The following is a 22,943-nucleotide window of genomic DNA, read 5'->3' on the forward strand; positions in this document are numbered from 1 at the left end:
TGTGTGTGTGTGTGTGTGTGTGTGTGTGTGTGTGTGTGTGTCTATGCGTGTGCACACCAAAGGTTTCCAAGAAGGCCTGAAGAAGGTATTAGGTTCGGTGGAGCTGGAATGGCATGCAGGTGTGAACTGCCCAGTGTAGGGGCTGGGGCACAATCAGGCCCTGCACCAACAACAGTTAAGTACTCCTTTTTCCCTCCTTATTTGGCTTCTTCAATTTTTAATTAGTTGCTTTGAGACAAAGTCTCATTGTGTGGCTCTCATTGGCCTGAGACTCGCTCTGTAAACCACGCTGGTTTTGAACTTAGAGAGCTCCATCTGCCTCTACCTCTGGTTTGCTGGGGTTGAAGGTGGTAGCCATTACACCCAGTCTGGACTTTTTATTTCTTTTTAAATTTTCACTTACTTATTTTTATGTGTGTGGGTGTTCTGTCTGCATACGTCTGTGCACCACATGCATGTCTGGTACCCACAAAGGCCAGAAGAAGGTACCAGATTCCGTGGGACTGGAGTTAGAGAAGATTGTGAACCAACATATGGGGCTGGGGACTGACCCCGACTTGACCTAACTGCTGAGTCTTGTCTCCAGCATTAAGAAAACACTGCTAAAGTGACTCTTGCAGGCTCCCAGCCTTGATTCCCTTGGAGCCACATGCAGCACAAGATAGTTATGAATGAGGCCCAATACAATTTAGATGATAATGACATATCATAAAAAACTGACACTATTTTGCCTTGTTTCTTTCTGAGACAAATTCTCATTCTAGTCCAAGTCCACCTGGAATTCACTATGTAAGCAAGACTGACTTCAAGCTAACAATGCTCTTCTGCCTACGCCTCCCAAGTGCTTCTGGGAATATCGGCTTGCTCTGCGGTTCTTTCAAAGGCTTCTGCATTTTACCTTAAGGGGTTCTTTGCTGTTGATTTGATTTTTTATTTTGTGTGTGTGTGTGTCCTTTTTCTCTTATGTTGAATTAATTCTTAGCACTGTTCATTATATTTTTAAGTACAAGGAAAAGGCCATGGGATATTAATAAATCAATTGAAATATGGCATTAAATTAACCAAATAGCCATTTAAATGGGAAAAAGATCCATGAAGAATTTGAGCTTGGGCCAGCCAGATGGCTCAGCAAGTGAATGTGCTTACTGTCAAGTCTGACACCCAAAGTTCCATTCCCAGGACCCACGTGGTGGAAGGAAAGAATCAATTCCTGCAGGTTGACCTCTGACCTCTATACACATACAGAATAAATGTAATTTAAAAATGGAATTTGATCTTGTGCTGGGGATATAGTGAGTATAATGCTTAGCTCCCATTCATATAGGACTGGGTTCAATCCCCCAGCAATGCAAAAACCAAATCTGGTGGTTCATGCCTGTAATCTCAGCAGTAAGGAGGTAGAGGCAGGAGGATAAGGAGTTGTAGGTCATCCTTAATATATAGCAAGTTAAAGGCCAGCTTAAACTACATGAAACCCTATCTCAAAAGAAAAAAAAATACAACAGAATGTTATCTCCTTCATAAGGACACCTAAGCAAGGTATGGTGGTCCATGTTTGTAATCCCAGCACTCAAGAGGCAGGGGAATATCTGTGAGTTTGCACTACATAGAGAGACTCTGATGTCTCAAACAAAGTAGGATTGTAGTTTCACAGCCATAAATTATGTCCATTTTATTTGAATGTAAGTCAGTCAGAACTTCACTGGTGGCCTATCACCGATGTAATTCTATTTTCAGAGTTCAACGTGCACACGTGTGTGTGTGTGTGTGTGTGTGTGTACACGCACGCACACGCACATGCGTGCGCAAGTGTGCCTACGTGCATGCGTACATGCTTATGAGGGCTGACTGCCTGTTCTGGATCCCTGGGGCTTTGAGCTGAGAACATCAGCAGACTCCTGCTACGGGCTAATTAATCATCACATCAGCTCACTGCAAAACCAAGTGTCTATGCTGATCCACTAATGCAGGCCTCCCGAGTCATTAGGGCATTGGAAGAGAAGGAAACAGCCTAATCTCCTTCTAGGATTAACGGATAGAAGTTCCTGAGATGTAATGAGTTCCTAGTAACCTGGAAGTATGCACCTGACTCAGTACTTTTTCTATCTCTTCCAGTTATATTCCTTAAAAAAAAAAAAGCTACCCAGAAATAAAGGTTCCTATTGTATTGGTCAGCCAGATGCAAGCCTCTCAAATACCCTTTTCCCTGTACACAATTTTCAACTGGTTGGAAACGGCTGTCAGTCAATCTGCCCTTCCCGCCTGTAGGATGCCAACCTAGCCTGACAGCTTTTGAAATGTAATTACCAATTATTTGGGTCTTATAGCACATCTTCTGATTCTTCTGAGCTTGTAGTTTGCAGTTTGATGCATGTTTAGTCAACAGTAACTGGTAAGAGGGAATAACTTTGAAATCGCTCCATTTTTTTTTTCTGACCACTGAAATACTTAGCTGTCTACAAGATACCATAATAAGCGGCTGACAGGGGCAAGGCTTTTCAGTGGAGCAAGTGATTGCTGGTACAGTAGCAAATGGTTTGCTTCTCTACTGTGGTGTCAGAGAGGACTGGCTGTTGCATGAATGCATATCATTTTGGTTTCCTTTTTTACAGACCTGCCATCGAGTCAAACTCTTTAACTGGGAGCAACATGCTAGAAATGATACACTGTAAGGTAGACAAATCTAAATTTGTTAGCTGTGGGATCCTGGAAAAGCCAAATACTATGTTTCAGTGCTCGGCATCTCATCTGTAACTGGGCAAATATCTGCACTGTGGAATTGTTGTAAGATTTTTTTTTGGTGGGGGGGAAGGCTATGCAGTGTTTAGACTGTGACAGGCAGACGGTGCCTCTCAACTTCTAAAACACGTCCAAATCCCTTGGGGATCATGGTGAGATTCTGACTCTGAATGAGTTGGTTTAGGGGACGCTTGGGATCTCCACTGCTAAATTCTTAGGTGAATGTATGTGCTGCTGGTGCCTGCCACACAGGGAATTGTCAGAGTCTTCTTGTTTGCTTGCTTGCTTGCTTTGATAGGGTATCTTACACTCTAGGCTCGCCCTGAACTTGGTAAGTAGGATGACCTTGATCTCCCACATTGGCCTCCACTTCCCAGGTGCTAGGATGACAGGGAGGCACAAGTACTCCCAGCCCTAGCAAGGGGCTTGCTATCATTTGAAGGAGCCGATCACAGTTAGTGTCTAATAATAGTTACCACAAAGTATTTCTTTTTTTTCTCCATATTTACTTGTGTTTTTTTTTCTTTTTTTTCTTAAATTTATTTATTTAATTAAGGATTTCTGCCTCCCCCCCCCGCCCCCGCCTCCCATTTCCCTCCCCCTCCCCCGATCAAGATTGCTGATGAGGGAGAGGGACCACAAAGTATTTCAAGCATTCGTTTTGCTTATTATTTTCAGACAGGGTCTGTCTGTATACCCTAGGCTGACTAGGATCTTACTATATAGGTTAGGTTCACCTTAAATTTGCTTCAATCCTCCTGTCTTTGACTCTCTTAAAAACATTTTAGGTGTATAATTATTTTGCCTGCATGTATGTCTGCTTGTGTACCACATGTATGCAGTACCCACAGAGGCTAGAAGAGAGCATTGGATGAGAATTGAGCCCGGCTCCTCTGGAAGAGCAGCTCTTACTAGTTAAGTCATCTCTGCAGCCCCCTACTGTCTTTGCCGCTCACATCCTGGGATGGTTGGTAGGTGTGAGCCACAGCTTAAGGCTAAATCACTCATTTTAAAAAGTACCAAGTGGGTTGAGCCCAGCAGCTCAAGACTGGCTTGGCTAGCATAGCTAGAGTTCCCATCTCAAAAAAAAAATCAAATACATATTGTGTTGTTTGGTTTGCGTTTTTGAGCTAGAAGACATATGTAGCTCACTGGGCCTCAAACTGAGCTTAGCCAAGGATGTTCTTCAACTGTCAAATTCTTGATCTTCTAGCTTCCACCCACCAGCTACCGATTGTTTACAGCTGTGTGTCACTGTGTCTGGCTCCCAAAATACATTACTTCAAAAAAACAGCTTTTGTTTCAATGTTCAAGTAAATCCATTCCCAACTTTGACTCCCAAGACTTATAATTGTACAAAAGTCATCTACTGTGGGGTTTCATTTGCGCGTGCGCCCACGTGTATGTGTGTGTGTGCGTGCATGCACATGCACACACTAATTTTGTCATCTATCTTCCATGTCATGATTTAGCAGTTTTCTCAACATTGGCACAGTTTACACTTTGTTGATTCAAGACAAAATTATATTGTTTATTCTACCTCGATGGACTAAAATCTGCCCCCCTCCAAGAAATCATTTCTTTTGACTTTATTGAAACACGCTTGTCTGCCATCTACCTTGATCACATCCTGAATCATCGCCACCTCATGCGTTCATTAAGTTGGTGATTCACAAAGCAATTACCCGGATAATTAGAAAATGCATTTAGTGCAGAGGCCATTCCCCACAGCCACCTCCCCTTCAGTGGCACTGAAGCTGTCAGGACGCAGAGTTGGTGTCTCTAATAATGTGTTGAAAATCTTTGGCCTAACCCAGTGATTGGCCAGAAAGGAAATGAATAAAATGAGGGAATTAGCCAGAGTTAGCTACCTTGGGCCTAGAAAGCCCCTAGGCCGGTGTGTAGTTCATTCCTCCTTTCTCTGGGACTGACTTAAATCGCTTTTGAGGTAGAAAGTGGTTCTTAATATCCTGTAGCTGGGTCTACTTGCATTGCCCTGTTTCATATTTAATCCTGGAGACTAATGTTCTGCTTTGGTACGTTGTTTATCACTTCTAGATTATAGGTGTTGCAAATATTGTCTTAAAGCAGCCAATAATCCCTCACTTGACATTCTGCAGCTAGAATAACGCGGTGAGCCTCTCATGGACCCCTCCATTTTGAATCTCTATCAGGGCCCAAGAGTCACAGCATCTCCCCCCAGCGTCCTTTCCGTTCTAAATTGCTCTCTTTTGGCACGCTCTCTCTAAATGTCAGAGCATTTGGGGCCACTTGCAATTGTCAATCTTTTTCACAGGAGTGGTTTCTAAATCCTGGTGTCTGGTTCCTTGTGTGTGCACAGGCACTACTGTGGCTATCTCCTGAGAGGCCGCTTCAGCACCCCACCCCCCCACCCCGCACGTGCTTAATGGCTTGCCTGAATGAAAACATCTAGAGCTTCTTCCTAGAATCCCTCTAGAAACACCAAACTTTATAGGCTGACCTTGTCCGGTTCCTTTTGGAGTGAACTGGGATGCCAGGATTATGCTAGCCTAACAATATTAAGGTGGCAGCCACACCTGCAGTGACAGATAATTACACCCACTGCCCTGTCTCTTGTCGCAAGTTTCCTGTTTGGTAGCTGCTCTCAGGATGAATCACACTTGTTTTCCCAGTGACAGCTTTGCCGCCTCCTTCATTGAACTTTGGAATCCATACGGTGGTCCCTTGCCTAGCTGGGTCCTTTTCCTCATTCGTCCACCTTCATCCCTGTAAGTCACTGAGAGCGAAGTTTCTTTTGAGGGGACTGAAGGTAATGGCTCACACATCAGGCTCAAGTATCTCCCTAGGCATTGTTTCAAACCATTCTTCCCTTGTGGTGTTCAGCCATGTCTTGTCTGTGAACTCGTCTCCTTATAGTAAACGAATTTACCAAAACAGGACTGGTTCAACTCCAGTTCTTAGAAAACACTTACAATTCTTATGTTTTATATACAAAGGATATTTTATTTTTAAAGTTTTTTTTTTTTTTTTTACTTTCTGTAGGACTGTTTTATCTGAACGTCTGTGTACCATATGAATGTAGTAACCACAGAGGCCAGAAGAGGGCGCTGGATTCCCTGGCACTAGAGCTACAGATGGTTGTGAGCTGTCACGTTGGGAAACAAAACTCTGGTCCTCTGAAACAGCAGCAGTGGTCTTAACTCCTGAGCCATCTCTTCAGTCCCTGAAAGTATCAACTCCTGGAAGTCGTCATTTGGGTAGGATGGACAGGCAAGGACAGTGAGGAGTGATATTTTCATTGTGCACCTTGTAAGTGTTTTTTAATGTGGTTACTCATTTATTCTGGACACAGGGTCTCACTATGTAGGCCAGGCTATCCTTGAATTTCTGATCTTCTGGACTCAGACTTGCAATGGCAGGGCTTATACACATAAAACACCATGCCTAGCTAGCTTTTAGGTTTTGAAACATGATTGTTACGTTATATAAGAAGTTAAAAATGAATTGAACCATGTATGGGGTAGAGCACTGGGGAAGGAGGAGGCAGGACGATCAGTTTAGGTCACCTTCAGCTACATAGCCAGTTCAAGGACGGCCTGAATTATATGAGGAAATGACATCTGAAAAGGAGGTAAGGAGGGTGAGAAAAACAAGTGGGGTGAAAAATGACGATTAAAAAAACACAGCTAGGTATAGTAGTTCATATCTGTAATCCCAGCACTTGGGAGACTGAGGCAGGAGGGTGGCTGTGAGGTAGAGGCTGGCCTGGGCTACATAGTGAGTGTGACTTCAACATGAGCGAGAGTGAGGGCGGGTCTCAAAAACAAGCAAATAAAACAAACATAAGAGGCTGGAGAGATGATTCAGGGCTTAAGAGCTGCTCTTCCAAGGGACCAGAGTTCAGCTTCCAGCCATTCACAGAGTGGCTCACAACCCCTTATAACTCCAGTTCCAGGGAATCCAACCCAACCCCATCTCTGGACTCTAATGACACCCATACTCATGCAAGGTTCTCTCTCTCTCTCTCTCTCTCTCTCTCTCTCTCTCTCTCTCTCTCTCTCTGTATGTATGTCTGTCTCTCTCTCTCTTGTCTTTCTCTGTCACACACACACACACACACACACACACAATGACTGCTCTTCTAGGGGACATAGGTTCAATTCCAAGCACCCACATAGCAGCTCACAACTGTCTGTAACTCTAGTTCCAGGGAAAATGACACATTCTTCTGGCGCCTGTGTGGGTACCAAGCACACATATCTTTATATATATACAGGCAACTAATACATATAAAATTGATACATATAAAAGAAAATAAAAATGATTTTAAGAGATAATCAACTGTCTTGGAATGTTTAGAAACTCAATATATTTCTATCTCATTTACTTTAGTATATTTTTCTTTTTTGTATGATATGGGAAGTTAAACCCAGAACCTTATATATTCTAAGCAATAGCTCTACCACTAAGTTACAATCCCAGCTGTTTCACCGTTATTATTTTCCACGTTAACTCACAGAGGTATGAACTACCTTGAAGAAAGAAGTCAGATAATACTTTGGTATTCCTCAGAGGTGATGTCAATAAAATGTTTAAATCAGTAAAACTTGGGTCTTCTCCATGGTTTTCTCTTGGAAAGTAATGTCTTTTCTTTCTGATGTGCTATCTATCACATGCACACGTGCGCACACACACAATTCAATAAATGAATAGAGAGACAAATAGAGTCTCACAAACATGTTTTTCTGAGTTCAAAGTTGATTACATTTATGTGCTTTTCAGTCATTATACAATGTACAGACATGATTCACTGAAATGATTTATGCTCTGCAAATGGTTAAACGATTTCCTATGAAATACTAGACAAACAAGCTTCTAGAAGCAGAGTATTGTTGCCTGCAAACAATCAACTTCAGGCATACATTTGTGTTTACACATATTCCTCGAGAATGCTACATTAGTAGTGCATAAAGTTTATTAAAAAGAGCTGAAAGAGAAATCGATTTTCAAGAGACTCGATGCATTGTGCTTTCAGATAAAAATCCTAAGACAAAAAGGATCAGTTGCTGTGAGAAGAACAGTTAGAGCCGTATAGATGTCAGAGGTCAGAAAATGCTATAAAGAAATGGAAATATTTGTGCTTAGGGGGCTTTTTGGTAAAATTTTTAATAAATAAAAACTTAAAAAATATCTCGGTGACTGATACAAAATAGACACAGGTATTCTAGGGCTTTCTCTACTTGGTTTAGAGTTTGAAGATGAAAAAAATCATGTCCTTGGATATTAACTGCCATCAGGGCAAGTCACTTAACACTCAGGCAAGCAAGGGACTTGGGAGAAAACCAAAAGGTAATTTTCTCCTTAATAACATAAAAGGTTAGCCAGAGCTGAAGCCAGGATGAACAAATTAATTTTTAAAAAATGCCTACCTTCCTTTAGAACTCTCAGGCTAAACAGAGAAGCCAGTCTATTTCTATGAGGTGTCTGGTGTCTGACCCACAGCCTGTTCTGTAGTTCACAAGATGATTGAAATACATTTTGTCTTCGGTGAGACTGTCAGGTAAGTGTGATCCCTCAGTAAGTACCTTGTTTTCTCACCCCTTTCCCACATGGACTGTAACATACTTGTTTTAAGAACACGACAGCAACTTCTTGCAATGACAGAGGGAAATGGATGATTTACGGAGTAATGCTGATGCCCGTGTCTAGGCAATAAATGCCATTTGATGTTCAAGCTGGTCAGCTGCTCATTTAGGTCTTAAACTTTGAAGGACCCATGACCCTTATCAAAGTAAATGAGACAAAAAAAAGATGAAAAATAATATTTAAAGTTATTTGCACAATAGGTAAAGATTAGAAAACAATGTCTTCAAATAATCCCCAATGTATTACTCAGAAATATCTTTTTGTTGTCTGTAACATAAAGTGCTAGAGTCCTTCAAATAAAATTATAGACTAATTGAAAATATATATTATACATTTGCAGTTACTTGAAATCATTTAATAATTTGTAGTGTGTTAATGGAGTGAAATAGATAAAAGGCAGTCCACATTCATATTTAAGATAAATTTACTTCAGAAGTCAGTTTGAATCCTTGCTCATGTTCTAAGTATAGCCATTGTGATAAGACCTGAAAAGAAAGAAATGGAGGAGAGTGAGAAACACATTTTACACTACTTGCCATTCAATAGACAATGGTTTGTAGCTTGGCAAGCAAATAAAATCTAGTGCCACAGGCAGGCACTCTACCAAGAACTCAAAGTCGATTTGAATTTAGTTGATATTATACAGAAGAAATCGAATTTACAACAATAGGCAGTCACTAGATAGATTTAATGAAATCACTTACGTCTGGTCATGGCTAATTTCACTATCAAACATACCTCCTACTTTATCCAGTCACATCAGCTGTAATAACAGCAGACATGCCATTTAAAAGTGTCTGTAAAACCAAACAGACTTCAGTAGCCTATTTATGTCAGGGCTTTAGGGCCACAAGGACACAGCAGTAGAGTGGTCCTACTTGCCCTGAGGGATTCCACTTATAAAACCATATCCAATCAATAATGTAAAAACATGCTCCATCTTCTTTCTTTCAGACAAGGTCTTACTCTACACAGCCCTGGCTGTCCTGGAATTCGCTCTGTAGACTAGGCTGGCCTGAAACTCAGAGATGCTCCTGCCTCTGTCTCCCCGCTGGGATGAAAGGCGCGCACCCCCACATTGCCTTGCATACTCAGTCTTACATGCATGTTGGGGAGCAATGAAAGAACATGGGGAAGGAAGGTGATGGCTTAGGTCTGAAACCACATACATGCATACAAGGAAATAAAAGTGAAAAAGAAAGCCTAGTGTGCTGGCGTATGAGAACTGGGGAGGTGAGCACAGGAAGATCAGGAGGTCAAGGAAAGCCTGGGCTACATGAGACCTTGTCTCAGGAAAACAAAACAAAACAAAAGAACACTCCAGAGAATATGGAGTGAAATACAAGAAAGAATTGGCATTCAAGTAGAGGTGACAGGAGAGCATGAGTGAAGGAGAGACCTTTCTGTCTTAAGACATTACCTCCTATAGTGGAGGCCACCCTCAAACTATGGACTGCAAACTCCTAGCCTCCTTCCTCCACCTCCCAATGACACTTTGTATGCCCAACTGGAATGTATAAACTTTATACATATTTTATGACAGTGGAAACCAGTAACAAAGTATCTTTAAAACCCTTACCTAAGATATAAGCAGCCACTAATTTTTGATTCACACTTAAGTGGAGGTAGAGAGGCACCAGCGATTCCATATCCCCCAGAGTAGGCAGCATCAGGGCCGCAATACATACCACTCCCAGGAAGACAGTTAACAAACTAGGTCCTGAAGAGACAGTTCTGTTTTCTGTATTAAAAAAAAAGATAATCTCTGAGTTTGCTTCAAAAGCCAATCTAAGACAAAAGTCTAAAGTTCCTTTACAGGTAGTGGCCACCATGCATAGGACTGTGTTTTGGTTCTGTCTGTCAACCTTCACCAATACTGTAATCCAGGGAGACGTGCACGCTGCACCCACACAAATGTCTATAATTTAACCCTCAATCATTATACACTGGCTCGCTTAAAGGGCAAAGGGAGGGAGGGAAAAAGAACAGTGATTACAAATTTCCCAACCCCCTGGCTAGAGTCTACAGGACAGAAAACGTCTATCAAGTATGTATCAGAAATCCCTTTAAGATTTCCTTTGTTTGGTTTCTCTCCAGGACAGCCTGAAACTCAATTACATAGACCAGGCTGGCCTCGAACTCACAGAGATGCACCTGCCTTTACTTCCCCAGTGCTGGGATTAAAGGCGTGCACCACCACAACCAGCATGGTTCTCATTTGTACAGATGACTACTGTACTAGTACGTGCACCAAAGAGAAAACATACAGACAGTTCTAGAAGCATGTGCTAGAAATGAATGGACAGTCAGCATTTTCTTCCTATACACCAGTGGATTACTTGGATACCCCAGGAAGTCCTGACTTAAGATGGCTCAAGTTTATACTGGTGTGAATGCAGCAGGCACAACAGAAATCACACCCCAGATGGTGAAGTTTGATTGCTTTTGGCTTACTGGCATATGATGTGATAGCTAGGCTACTGGGCTTTGACGGAGAACTGCAGAACTTCGGCATAGCCAGCACAAGAGGAAAACACCAGCACCCTGCAGTGGATTGTATATTCAATGTTCTTTCCACAGATAAGATGCTCAATTCACAATGAGTTAACTGGAACAAACTGGGGATTTAAAATAGTCAAATTCACAGGATCAAAGAGAATTGTGGCTTCCAGGACCTGGGAGAAGAGGCTAATGGAAGTTGTAGTTTAGTTCACGTAAGTCTCAACCATATGGGATTCACATGTCTAAAGGCACACTCTATCACACAGGAACTATATTTAGCAACACTATATTGGGGGTGGCCATGGTGGCGTTCACCTTTAATTCTAGCACTCAGGAGGCAGAGGCACGGGGATCTCTGCGATTTTGAGGCCAGCCTGGTCTATATAGCAAGTTTCAGGATGGTCAAGACTACCTAGTAAGACCCTGTCTCCAACAACAAAAAAGCAATACTCTTATAAACCTAAAAATTCATTGTGAACGTAATCTAGTGGTACAGGTCTATCATCCTAGCATTCAGAAGGCTGAGGTCAGAGGATCATATATTCAAGGCCAGCCTATAGTAGATAGCATACTCTAATCTCATGTTGAATATTCTTACAATAAAAATGAAATACGACCACATGGTGGCTCACACTGTAACCCCGCCTATTCTAGAAGAAATGATGGCATAAGTCTGTGATCCCATCTATTTCCGATGCCGAGGCAGAAGGATTGAAACCATAAGGCTAGCTTGGACAACTTAGTGAGGCTCTCTCTTAAAAATAAATATAGGGCTAGAAAGATGACTCACTGGGTATAGTGCTTGCTGCGCAAGCATGAGGACCTGAATTTGACCCAGAACCCATGCAAAATCACCAATACTTACACACACACACACACACACACACACAGCCCTGTTGTCAAGCCTGATGTGACCCATTTCTGAGTGTATATCTACAGTATCCAAGCATCTTTTAAAGAAAGCCAGTATAATGGCTAATTCTAGACTCCAACTTGCCTATACTTGAAAGTATAACTTAAAACCCAAGCAGCTAGGTATACTGTGAGGTAACTTTCTTGGTTGGATTATTTAAGGTGGGAGATACACCTTAATTCCAGATCATTTCAAGTCAGAAGATCCACCCAAAATCTGGGCCAGACACTCTGGTGGCAGCCTACATAAAGGGACTTGGAAGAAGGATGCTTGTGCTGTCTGCTTGCCCTCGCTCTCATTGGCAAGCTCATGGATTCTGACCCATTCCTTCAATGGTGTTTTAATCTACTTGTTTGGGATTCCAACATGGACTGAAAACTGGCAGCTCTCTAGGACACCCTTCCTGCGACACCAGCACCAGATTGTGAAAGCTGAAATATCCAGTTTCAAGGACTAGACAACTACTGGATCCTTGGACCTTCCATCAGGAAACAGCTATTGCCAGACGACTTGTATCACAGCAAGCCACCCTAATTAATCCATCCATCCACACACGCACGCGCGCACACACACACACTATACACACTATAATAGATATAGTTCATTATATCAGTTCTGTTCCTTAGAGAACCCTGACTAATAATCCAGTAACAGCATTTTTCTACCATGTACCTTTCCCCACTAATCTTCCTTTCATTAAAAGAAATAGCCAAGAGCAACACAATTTGTGTTTTATTAATGAAATAATGCTGTTCATTCTATTATTAAGTGGAACTTTTCTAAATTATTAATACCTTAGCTATTGTGAAATTTAATTGAACTTCATCAAAGCCAAATAGGTAAAACAAAGTCAAATTTCACAGTAATGATGGCTTGGGATGAAACAATAGCAAAAACAACTCTAAAAACCCTTAGTTCATAAGCAAAATAACTCTGCATTTACATCCACTGCAAGACTGATTTTAAGGAAAATATGACAATTACACCATTCACTGCAAATTAAGATAAAGATAATTTCAAAGAGCTGGGTGCGGTGGCAAACAACTTGTGAGCTAAGCACCTGGGAGACAAAGGCAGGAAGATTGCTTAAAGCTCAAGGCCAGGCTGATCTACAGAGTAAATTGCAGGCAGTTTAGATTATGTAACAGGATTCTTAGCGAGTTTGAGGCTAGCCTGAAGTTCCAAACTGAGTGTGACAGCGCAGCTATAACCGGACTAGGGAGACAGAGGCAGGAAGATCAGGAGTAACTTGGGACTACAGAGCAAAACCCTGTCTCAAAGAAAAATGATAAGGAAAACAAATGTCCCCCATCATCTCTTCCTACAGCTAGCACAATGGACAACTTTCAGATGTTATAAATGCTCACATAAACATGTAAAATAGGGGCTGGAAAGATGCCTCCATGGACAAAGTGCTTGATGTATCAAATGTGAGGACTTTTGAGTTTGAATCCCTGGAACTTAAAAGAAGCTGGACACAGCAAACTTGTCTGTAATTGCAACAGCAAGATGTGATGAACACAGCTGTGAACAAGAGGTCCTGCCTCAAACAAGGGAGACTGACACCTGAAGTTGGCCCCTACATGTACTGTGGCATATACATGCCTACATCCACACGGAAGAACCCCCAACACATGCACCTTACACATACAAAGATAAAACCATACAACTTTACAGTAATAGCATGCTATCTACCTGCCGTCCCCCTTTACTAATGTCCTTGACACTTTGGAAAAGACTTCATTATTTGTATCTTATGTATTGTGTTTCACCTGTTTGTACGTCTGGGCACCACATGTGTGCCTGGTGCCTACGGAGGCCAGAAGAAGGTGTCAGAACCCTGGAACTGGGGCTACAGACAGTTGTGAGCCACCATGTGAGTGCTTGGCGTCCAACCTGGGTTCTCCAGAAAAGCAGCGAGTGCTCTTACGTGATGAGCCCTCTCTCCAGCTTTTTCCACTCAGCATACAAACCTCATTCTAACAGAGCCTTGTAACTGCCTGTCTGACATTCCATTTCATCAACAGTCATAACTTAGTCAACTCTCAACTGATGGCCTTTCAGGCTTTTTTAATTAATTAATTAGTTATACATACAGTGTTCTGCCTGCATGTATGCCTGCACGCCACACATGAGGGCACCAGACCTCATTACAGATGGTTGTGAGTCATCTTGTGGTTGCTGGGAAGTGAACTCAGGACCTCAGGAAGAGCAGCCAGTGCTCTTAACCTGAGCCATCTCTCCAGCTCAACAGTTTTTTATTATTACAAACAATAATAAAGAAGATACTTTTCTGAAGCCAGAAGGTGCAGACTCAAATGTGTAACAAAGTCTTTGCAATTCATTATTAATGTAATTAATTAAGACAAATTTGCCAATATTCACCTCAATCTTTTAAAAATATCTTTAATAGCCTTGACTACTAGTATTTTATGAAAGTATATTTTATATATTTTACAGTTTATTTTTATTACATGAAAAGATCCAAAAAATATAAAACTGTGTTTTTATATGCAGGCAACACTTGTATAAGTCAACTTGTTAAGTGCATGAACTATATAGTGTTTTTTTTCCTTTTAAAATTTGTTATTGCTGGTAGTTTTTGTTATTTGGGGTGGCAGGTTCTCATGTGTCCTGCGCTGGCCTTAAACTCCGTCTATCTAACAGAGGATGACGGTCAGTGAGATGGCCGAGTGAAGAGGTTCTTGCTGCCAAGTCTAATGGCCTGAGTTCCATTCCTGGGATTTACATTGAAGAAGGAAGGAACCTTCCCTCATCTCGACCATCCCATTCCCTCATGCTCTCCTCCACCCCCCCTTCTTCTCCCCTTCCACCCTCCCTTTTCTCCCCCCCCCCAACACTCCCAATTTTCTTAGGGTTCTTGTCTATTTCCCCTTCCCAGGGGGATCCATGTGTGTTTCTCTTAGGGTTCTCCATGTTACCTGGCTTCTCTGGGGTCATGGACTATAGGCTGGTTATCCTTTGCTTTATTTATGTCTAATATCCACTTATGAGAGAGTACATACCGTGTTTGTCTTTCTGGGTCTGGGTTACCTCACTCAATATGTTTTTTTCTAGTTCCATCCATTTTCATGCATATTTCAAGATGTCATTTAGAGGGAGAACAAGAAAAGAGATGTCTTGATTGTGGGAGCCATTACGGGGCTAGCAAGAAACCTGCCACTTGGGAAATTCCTAGGAATCCACAAGGATGACACCAGCTAAGACACTAAGTAATAGTGGAGAAGATGCCTGAACTGACCTTGCCCTGTAGTCAGATTGATGACTACCTTAACTGTCATCATAGAACCTTCATCCAGCAACTGATGGAAGCAGATGCAGAGATTCACACTGAAGTACTGGGCTGAGCTCCCAAAGGCCAGTGCCAGTCAAAGAGAGGGAGGGGTGAAATAAGAGCAAAGGGGTCAAGACCATGAAGGGAATACATACTGAAACAGCTTACCTGAGCTAATGGGAGCTCACTGAGTCCAGACTGACAGCAGGAGAACCAGCATAGGACCAAACTAGGGCCACTAAATGTGGGGGACACTCGTGTGTCTTGGGCAGTCAGTGGGGCCACTGGCAGTAAGACCAAGATTTATCCCTAGTGCTTGAACTGGCTTTTCGGAGCCTATTCTGTTTGGAGGGATACCTTGCTCAGCCTTCCTGCCTCAAAGCAATGTGCAAGACTTTGTTGATTCCCCATAGGAAGCCTTACTGTCTCTGAGGAGTGGATGGGGGTGGGCTGGGGGGAAGGGGAGAGGAATGGGAGGAGGGGAGGGAGTGGGAACAGGAATTGGAATGTAAAATGAGAAATGATTTTTTAAAAACAAATTAATTAAAAAAGGAAAAAACCTATTCCCACAAGTTGTCCCCTGACTAAGGATCACTCTGAACTCCTAACCTATTGACTCTACCTCCCAGCACCTACCAAGGGCTGGGATTAAAGGGCCTGGGGCACCGCACCAGTCCAATGTTGTCTCTCATCAAAAGGTAAAAGATGCTCCTGTCACTGAACAATCACTGCTAGGAAACTAACGCCTCGTCCGTAGTCCGCAATCCTGTTGTTAAGCAGAAAGTCTAGGCACTCCCTGTGCAGACTGAAAAAAACAGCAGAACCAATCAAAAAGACAGCCCTTCCTACCTTGTAAAACAAATATTTGGAGATGAACATATTGACATAGGGGTTTGTAAAATGACAAGTACATTTGTAAAATAGTCCCAATATAAGCTTCAATTTCTTTCCTTTCTATCTTTGTTTTAATTTACTTTTTAGTTTTAATTCATTTTAATTAGTTTTAGTTTTAACTTAATTTCATATATATATATATGCACTATATTCACAAAATACTTTTTTTTCCCTTTGTTTTTGCTGGGGATGGAACCTAGGGCCTTGCTCAAACAAGGTTGGACACATGTTCTACACCGGATCACTTCCTGAGCCCTTTTTCTGTCTTGATAGAGTTTTACTAGGTAGCCCTCATGGCAATTCTGCTTCAGCCTCTAGCACACTGGGATTAGCAGCCTGGGCCACCACTCCTGACAGACAGTTGGTATCACATGCATGTATCGCTCTCTGAAAAGACCTTTGTTTTCTTCTTTTTTTAAAAAATAGATTTATTTATTTATTTATTGTGTATACAACATTCTGCCTCCATGTATGCTCACACGCCCGAAGAGGGGGCAAGATCTCATCACAGATGGTTGTGAGCCACCATGTGGTTGCTGGGAATTGAACTCACAACCTCTGGAAGAGCAGCCAGTGCTCTTAACCACTTAGCCATCTCTCCAGCCCAAGACCTTTGTTTTCTATAGAAACTTTTATCTCCCTGCTCTTCTACCAGGATTGTAGGACAATAATTACAAGCTGGGAAGAAAGGGGGATGATGTCGGAAAGTTGGATATGAGGAGTGTCATTGTTGAAAATATATATCATAGCGATTCTGAGTATCTAAGCTGGAAGGAAATGAGGAATGGAAAGGGATTCAATTAATAGCCCACAGGGGATATTATAATCTACTTAGTTTAATTAACTTCAACTTTAATGAGATTTTTTTTTCAAAATAATATGAACAGCACACTAAGCTTGGCCTATTGCCAAAATGAATCTCTCTCCTCCTTCACACTAATTAAATGAAAAAGTATATAGGAAAGTCATAGAAACAATAGTATATAATTGCTAAATTGTGCTGGTATTATAAGGTTGGTACGCGCATTCTTTAAGTTTATATATCCTGGAGATATATGGCATTTCCTACGTTTCAAGCCTAGGGTAGCAATTGTCTGCTCCTCCTACCTACTGTGGCAGGCATCCCTTCCTTCCCTGAATCTCCATCTGGTGACTAGGCTGAAAGTGGTTCTCTTGTGAGTAGTTAGTCTCAGCGCCATGATTACTGGTGGAAATGTACAAGGTTTTAAAAGCATTACTACCTGGTTGACATGACTGCTCAAAAAATACACTTTCCGTTAAATGTTCCTTTATTCTCTTCTCCTCTTCTTCCTTTTGTTGTTCTTTCGCAGACGGGAGAAGAGTGGCAATAACCTCTTTCCTTCCTAAAGCCTTCCTCTGGCTTTGCTCAGAAACTTGGAGGCGGAATTTGTCTATCACACCATAGTGACAGGATCGAACATCTCTATGACGAATCACACTGAAAACAACAAAATAATAATAACAATAATTAATAATTAAAAAGTCTGTTTAGGTTTTTTTGGGGGGGCTATCAAACATCAGAAATTTCAATAGGGTAAAAATAATCTTACTATAACTAAAAAGAATCTTTCTGACTATAACTAAATACTCAACATTTGCCAATGACGCTAAAAAACCTCCAATCATCATATGGCCGAAGGAAGAAAATGGGCAATTGTGATGTGGGAGTGTCATATATCAATCTGTTGATTTCATTGGTTAAGGAATAAAGAAACTGCCTAGGCCCCTTGATAGGCCAACCTTTAGGTGGGTGGAGTAAACAGAACAGAGGGCTGGGAGAAAGAAGCTGAGTCAGGAGTCGCCATGATTCTCCCACTCCAGACAGACGCAGGTTAAGATCTTTCCTGGTAAGCCAGCTCGTGGGCTACAAAGATTAATAGAAATGGGTTAGATCAATATGTAAGAGCTAGCCAATAAGAGGCTGGAACTATTGGGGCCAGGCCGTTTTAAAAGAATACAGTTTCCGTGTAATTATTAAGGGTATAAAGCTAGCCGTGCAGGCGGCCGGGTGCTGGGGACGCAGCCCCGCCGCTCTTATTTCAACACAATTGTGAAATATTAGATGAACACATACAGTGTGAAATGGGATAAGTCTTCTCTGTGCATGTGGCTGAGGACTGAATAAGAAAGCAGTCTACTGTTGTGTTATGGCCTCAGCCCAGAATCAAAGTCTCAACTAAAAGAATGGTAAAGAAAATGGCTTTTAACACTGAATTTGTTTCTGTACATCTGTTAAAGATTTCTTTCCTAAATTAGAACACATAAAATAGCTTCTTCCTCACGAACATAATAAATTCTTATTGTTACTTATTTTTTTATTGAAATAAGAAATCTTCCTTTTATTGTGCCTAATTCTTCTGAGGGAAAGCAAAAACAATTAGGTCAAGGGTAATGGGTGTTTATTTGGTAAGACTACATTTTTTTTGAATATCCTTGTTTATTGTGTACCGAATGACAACCCAAAGAAATATGCAAAAATCTGTTCTTAAAAAGACACATCACCTATGGCAGGGGTTCTCAATCTTCCTAATGCTGAGATCCTTTAGTGCAGTTCCTCACGTGTGATGACCTCCACAGCAACATTATTTCATTGTTACTTCCTAACTGTAATTTTGCTACTGTAAATATTTGGGGAGCTAGAGGTTTGACTCCGGGGTTGCGACTCACAGGCTAATAACCACTGACCTATGGCTTTGGGCTGAGGAAAATTCACGAAAAGAGCTTTGCCTCTCATAGAAGCCTTAGACAAAAAAAAAGAAGCCTTAGACAAACACAGCTGACTTGGGAGCTTTAATATTAAGGGCTGACCAGTGGATTCATTTGGTTACTACTAGTTTCTAACGTAAAAATTAAATATGAACAGCTTGAGCAAACAATCACTCATTTGACACTCTAAAATGAAATTACTAGAAGCACGCGGATAACACACACACACTCGCTTCCTGTTGAGATTCAATTCCAGGCTTATTAGCGGAACCATTGTCAGACAATCTTATACTGCTTCACAAATGTTACTATAGTAGCAGGATGTCTCAAAGAAAGCTAAATTCTCTATTATAGCTAAAGAAATGAAAAGGAATAAGCAAGAACTTGACCATAAACATCACGAGCTCAACTGAAACAATGAGGAATTATTAAAGAAAACACTGGCCCAAATTGTATAAGTATTTGCTTGCCTTATATAGAATCTTTCAGAAACTTCTTAAACTTTTTTTTCTTTTGGTTTTTCAAGACAGGGTTTCTCTGTGTAGCTTTGAAGCCTGTTCTGGAACTTGTTCTGTAGAAAAGGCTGGCCTTGAACTCATAGAGATCCGCCTGCCTCTGCCTCTGGGATTAAAGGCATGTGCCACCACCACCACCCAGCAAAAACTTCTTAAATTTTGATAAGCTTTCAGCCCCAAATAAAAAAGAACAGAAATACCTACTTAGGAATCACTTTGAAAGGTATCATTTTAAAGTTCAAACATACATATCCACACACTGAGAGCATGGTCTGTGAGTCTGACTTACATATCCACACACTGAGAGCATGGTCCGTGAGTCTGACTTACATATCCACTCACTAAGAACATGTTATGTGAGTCTGACTTACATATCCACACACTAAGAACATGTTATGTGAGTCTGACTTACATATCCACACAGCACTGAGGCTTTACTGCACCGGCGGCGTCAACGACAACATACTTATTTGGAGTCGTACATAAAACTGAAAGAAAAAGTCACAATGTCATTAGTGTGATTAAACCAACTCATTTAACTTAGTAGGAACTGGTTAAAAATTCAGAAGCTAGGAGACTCACCTTTGAACTTTAAGGCAAACTCATAGGGGTTGTACAGAGTCAACACTTGCTTATGTGTTGACTGATCATCCGCATAGAATATTAGCTCCGTGGGGAACACAAAAACAGGAAGATTTCCTTCCACTAACTCTGGTTGTCTTTTTTGTTGATGCATTGGCACTGAGTCCCCCTTGCTGCAGCTTCTGTCTTTACAGTCTCAAATCTATTTTGGACTTTCTTAGATTCGGTTAAAAACTCCAAAGCATTTTGGCAATCTATAAAGGAGAAAAAGAAACTGCATGATATCAATTTTCAGTAATCTGTAGTCACTCTACAAAAAAAGCATATTTAGGGAACAGCAAGATGGCTTAGTGGGTGAAGCTGCTTGATGCCAAGACAGACCTGATGGCCCACACTCCATCCATGAGGCTCATGGAGAACCAAGTCAGTCAAGCTGTCCTGACTGTCTTTCTCTCTTTCTCCCTTACACAGAGAGAGAGAGAGAGAGAGAGAGAGAGAGAGAGAGGGAGGGAGGGAGGGAGGGAGAGGAGAGGAGGGGAGGAAGAAAAGAAGAAAAGGTTAAAGTAGGCTGTGTGTGGTACACACACCTTTAATGCAGAACTCAGAAGGCAGAGGCAAATAGATCTCATGTGAGTTCCAGGCCAGCCTTGTCTACATAGTGAATTCCAGGCCAGCCAGGGCTACACAGTTGAGATGTTGTGGAGGCTGGGAATTAAACCAGGATTGAAGAGTGGCCATCTCTCCAGCCCCTAAAGATTGATTTTTATTTATGTGTGTATGTGTGTGTCTGTCTGTCTGTTTGATCTGAAGCTGGGGTGGTCTTTGTGGGTGCTTGGGACCAAATATGGGTCTGGAGAGATGGATCAGTTAAGAGTACTTCCTGCTCTTTTAGAGGACTGGGGTTTAGTTTCCAGAACCCTCCTCAGATGATTCACAACCCCTGCAGCAGGGGATCTGATGGCTTCTTTTGGCCTCCTCAGGCACCTCCATACACATGACATGCCCACACGCATACACTAAAAAATAAAATCTCTCTAAAAAAAAAAACCCTAAAAATTTCCAGTATTTCACATAGAAAATTTAAGAATCACTTTTACAGTGACATTAATAACAATTTATTTAGTGCTGTATAGAAGTATGGGGAAGGCTTTCTTAATCTTTTTTCCTACTCTAACCAAGATGCCTGGGAGCTGAATATACTTGCTAAGCAGTCCTTGGTGTTTTCTTTGAACATTCAAAGTCCCTAAGTGCTACCGTTCTTCTGCTCGTATGTCAGCTTACACAGGCTTCATGAGAGCTGCCTTTTGCCAGCTTCAGAGTCTCTTTCAGATTCCTTCTCCGCCTCCTGAATGTGTTCCAGGTAGCTGTAGGGGGCAGACGTCTGTCTGCCTGTCTGTCCAATGTGATGTTTCTGCTTTTATTTCCTAATCTCATTGTAATCAATATTCTTATTTAGCAAACCTCCTAAAAGTAACATAAAAATACATGGTCTGAGAATGTGGCTCAGCTGGTAGAGTGCTTTCCTGGCATGCACCAAACAATGGCTTCAATCCCCAGGATTGCATAAAACCAACTATGGAGATACATGCACCTGTAACCCCAGCATTCAAGAAGCAGAGGCAGGGAGTTTCTGCAGCACTCGGTTTCCACATCCCCCCTCGCAATGCCCCCAATTTCAGTATCTCTCCCAGTCCTCTCTTCTACAACCAGGAAAGGATCCTTGTAGTGGGACTGGGACATCAACCTAGCCACAAAACCTTTGACCTACAATCTGTCCTGAGTGCAAGAGGTGTTGAGGCAATGGTGGTGCAGAACTTGTGGGAGTGGCCAACCCATGACTAGTGTAACTTGAGGCCCATGCCATGAGAGGGAACCCATGTCTGACACTGCTGGATGGCCAGGAACCAGAGGCAGGACAGTCCAGAGACCCAGGATAGAACCAAACATGACCAGAAAAAAAATCAATGAAAATGATTCCTAATGATATTCCGCTATAATCACTCATATATCAGTGACTAGCCCAATTGTCAGAGGGGTGCATCCAGCAACTTGTTGGTACAGATGTAGAGACCCATAGCTAAACACTACACAGAATCAGGGAAACCAAGGAGAGGGGAAGGACCGTAGGAAGCAGAGTGTCAAGGATGCCAGGAGAACACTGCCCACAGAATCAACTAAGCAGGGCTCACAGAGGCTCACAGAGACCAAAGCGACAATCACGGATCCTATATGGGGCTGAGCTAGGTCCTCTGCATATACCTTATGGCTGTGTAGCTTGGTGTTCTTGTGGGACTCCCGACTGTGGGAATGGGGGGAGGGGGAGGGTGTTCCTGAATCTTTTGCCTCTTGGGACTCTTTTCCTTCTACTGGGTTGCCTCATCCAGCTTTGATATGAGAGTTTGTGCCCAGTCTTATTGTATCTTGTTAGGCCATGTTTGATGGATATCCCTGGGAGGAATTGATCTGGGGGAGAGAGGGAGTAGGGGCAGGGATTGGGAAGAGTGGAGGGACAGGAAACTGAGGTGAGGATGGAATGTATGAAAAAAGAATAAAAGTTTAAAAAAAGCAGAGGCAGGAAGATTAAAGATTAAGGACAAACTACATAGAAAGTTTGTCACCAGCCTGAGAACATGAGATTCTGCCTCACGAACAAATAATAAAAAAAATAAGGCTTCCCCTGCCGACACACCCCCACTGCAAAGTACAAATTGGGCCAGGCATGGTGATGCATACTTGTAGTCCAGCACTTGGGGGACTGCTTGTAAGTTTGAAGCTCGTGTTTTCTGTGCAACAAAAGCCCTACCTCTTAAAACCCACCAACCCAGCAAAGCGGCAAATCTAACTCAGAAAATCTCCAGTTTTCATTCTGTAGACTATCCTTTTAAAACGGGCTCTCAGCCGTTACTGTGAGTCGAGCTTCATAGACATTCAAAGAGGACTATAACCAATGAACACATTTAGCTTTGTCAGCTGCCAGGGCTCTGATCCTTAATTAGGCTTTCTGATCTTTCACCAAAATAGGATATAATACCATCGTATGCCAAAACGTAGATGGGCTGGGCGGTGGTGGCGCACGCCTTTAATCCCAGCACTCTGGAGGCAGAGGCAGGCGGATCTCTGTGAGTTCAAGACCAGCCTGGTCTACAAG

At 42.0% G+C, this 22,943-nt stretch overlaps 1 protein-coding gene across 2 annotated transcripts in view; it reads right to left on the reverse strand.

The window, feature by feature from the left end:
- Positions 1–7,443: 7,443 nt before the first annotated feature.
- Mospd1 (motile sperm domain containing 1) overlaps positions 7,444–22,943 on the reverse strand; it is a 28,062-nt gene continuing 12,562 nt past the window's right edge. The window contains exons 2-6 of one of the 2 annotated variants that reach the window (XM_013350473.1): positions 19,796–20,049; positions 19,626–19,701; positions 17,213–17,430; positions 10,056–10,108; positions 7,444–8,852 (exon numbers count right to left, since the gene is read on the reverse strand). In XM_013350473.1, the coding sequence (XP_013205927.1) occupies positions 8,781–8,852; positions 10,056–10,108; positions 17,213–17,430; positions 19,626–19,701; positions 19,796–19,949 (573 nt within the window). In that variant the 5' untranslated portion in view covers positions 19,950–20,049 and the 3' untranslated portion in view covers positions 7,444–8,780. Of the gene's footprint in view, positions 8,853–9,946; positions 10,109–17,212; positions 17,431–19,625; positions 19,702–19,795; positions 20,050–22,943 lie in introns of both variants that reach the window. The other variant, XM_005358473.3, reaches the window with a different exon arrangement.

The sequence above is a fragment of the Microtus ochrogaster genome, chromosome X (assembly GCF_000317375.1).
Source record: "Microtus ochrogaster isolate Prairie Vole_2 chromosome X, MicOch1.0, whole genome shotgun sequence".
In the NCBI taxonomy this organism is placed as follows: domain Eukaryota; kingdom Metazoa; phylum Chordata; class Mammalia; order Rodentia; family Cricetidae; genus Microtus; species Microtus ochrogaster.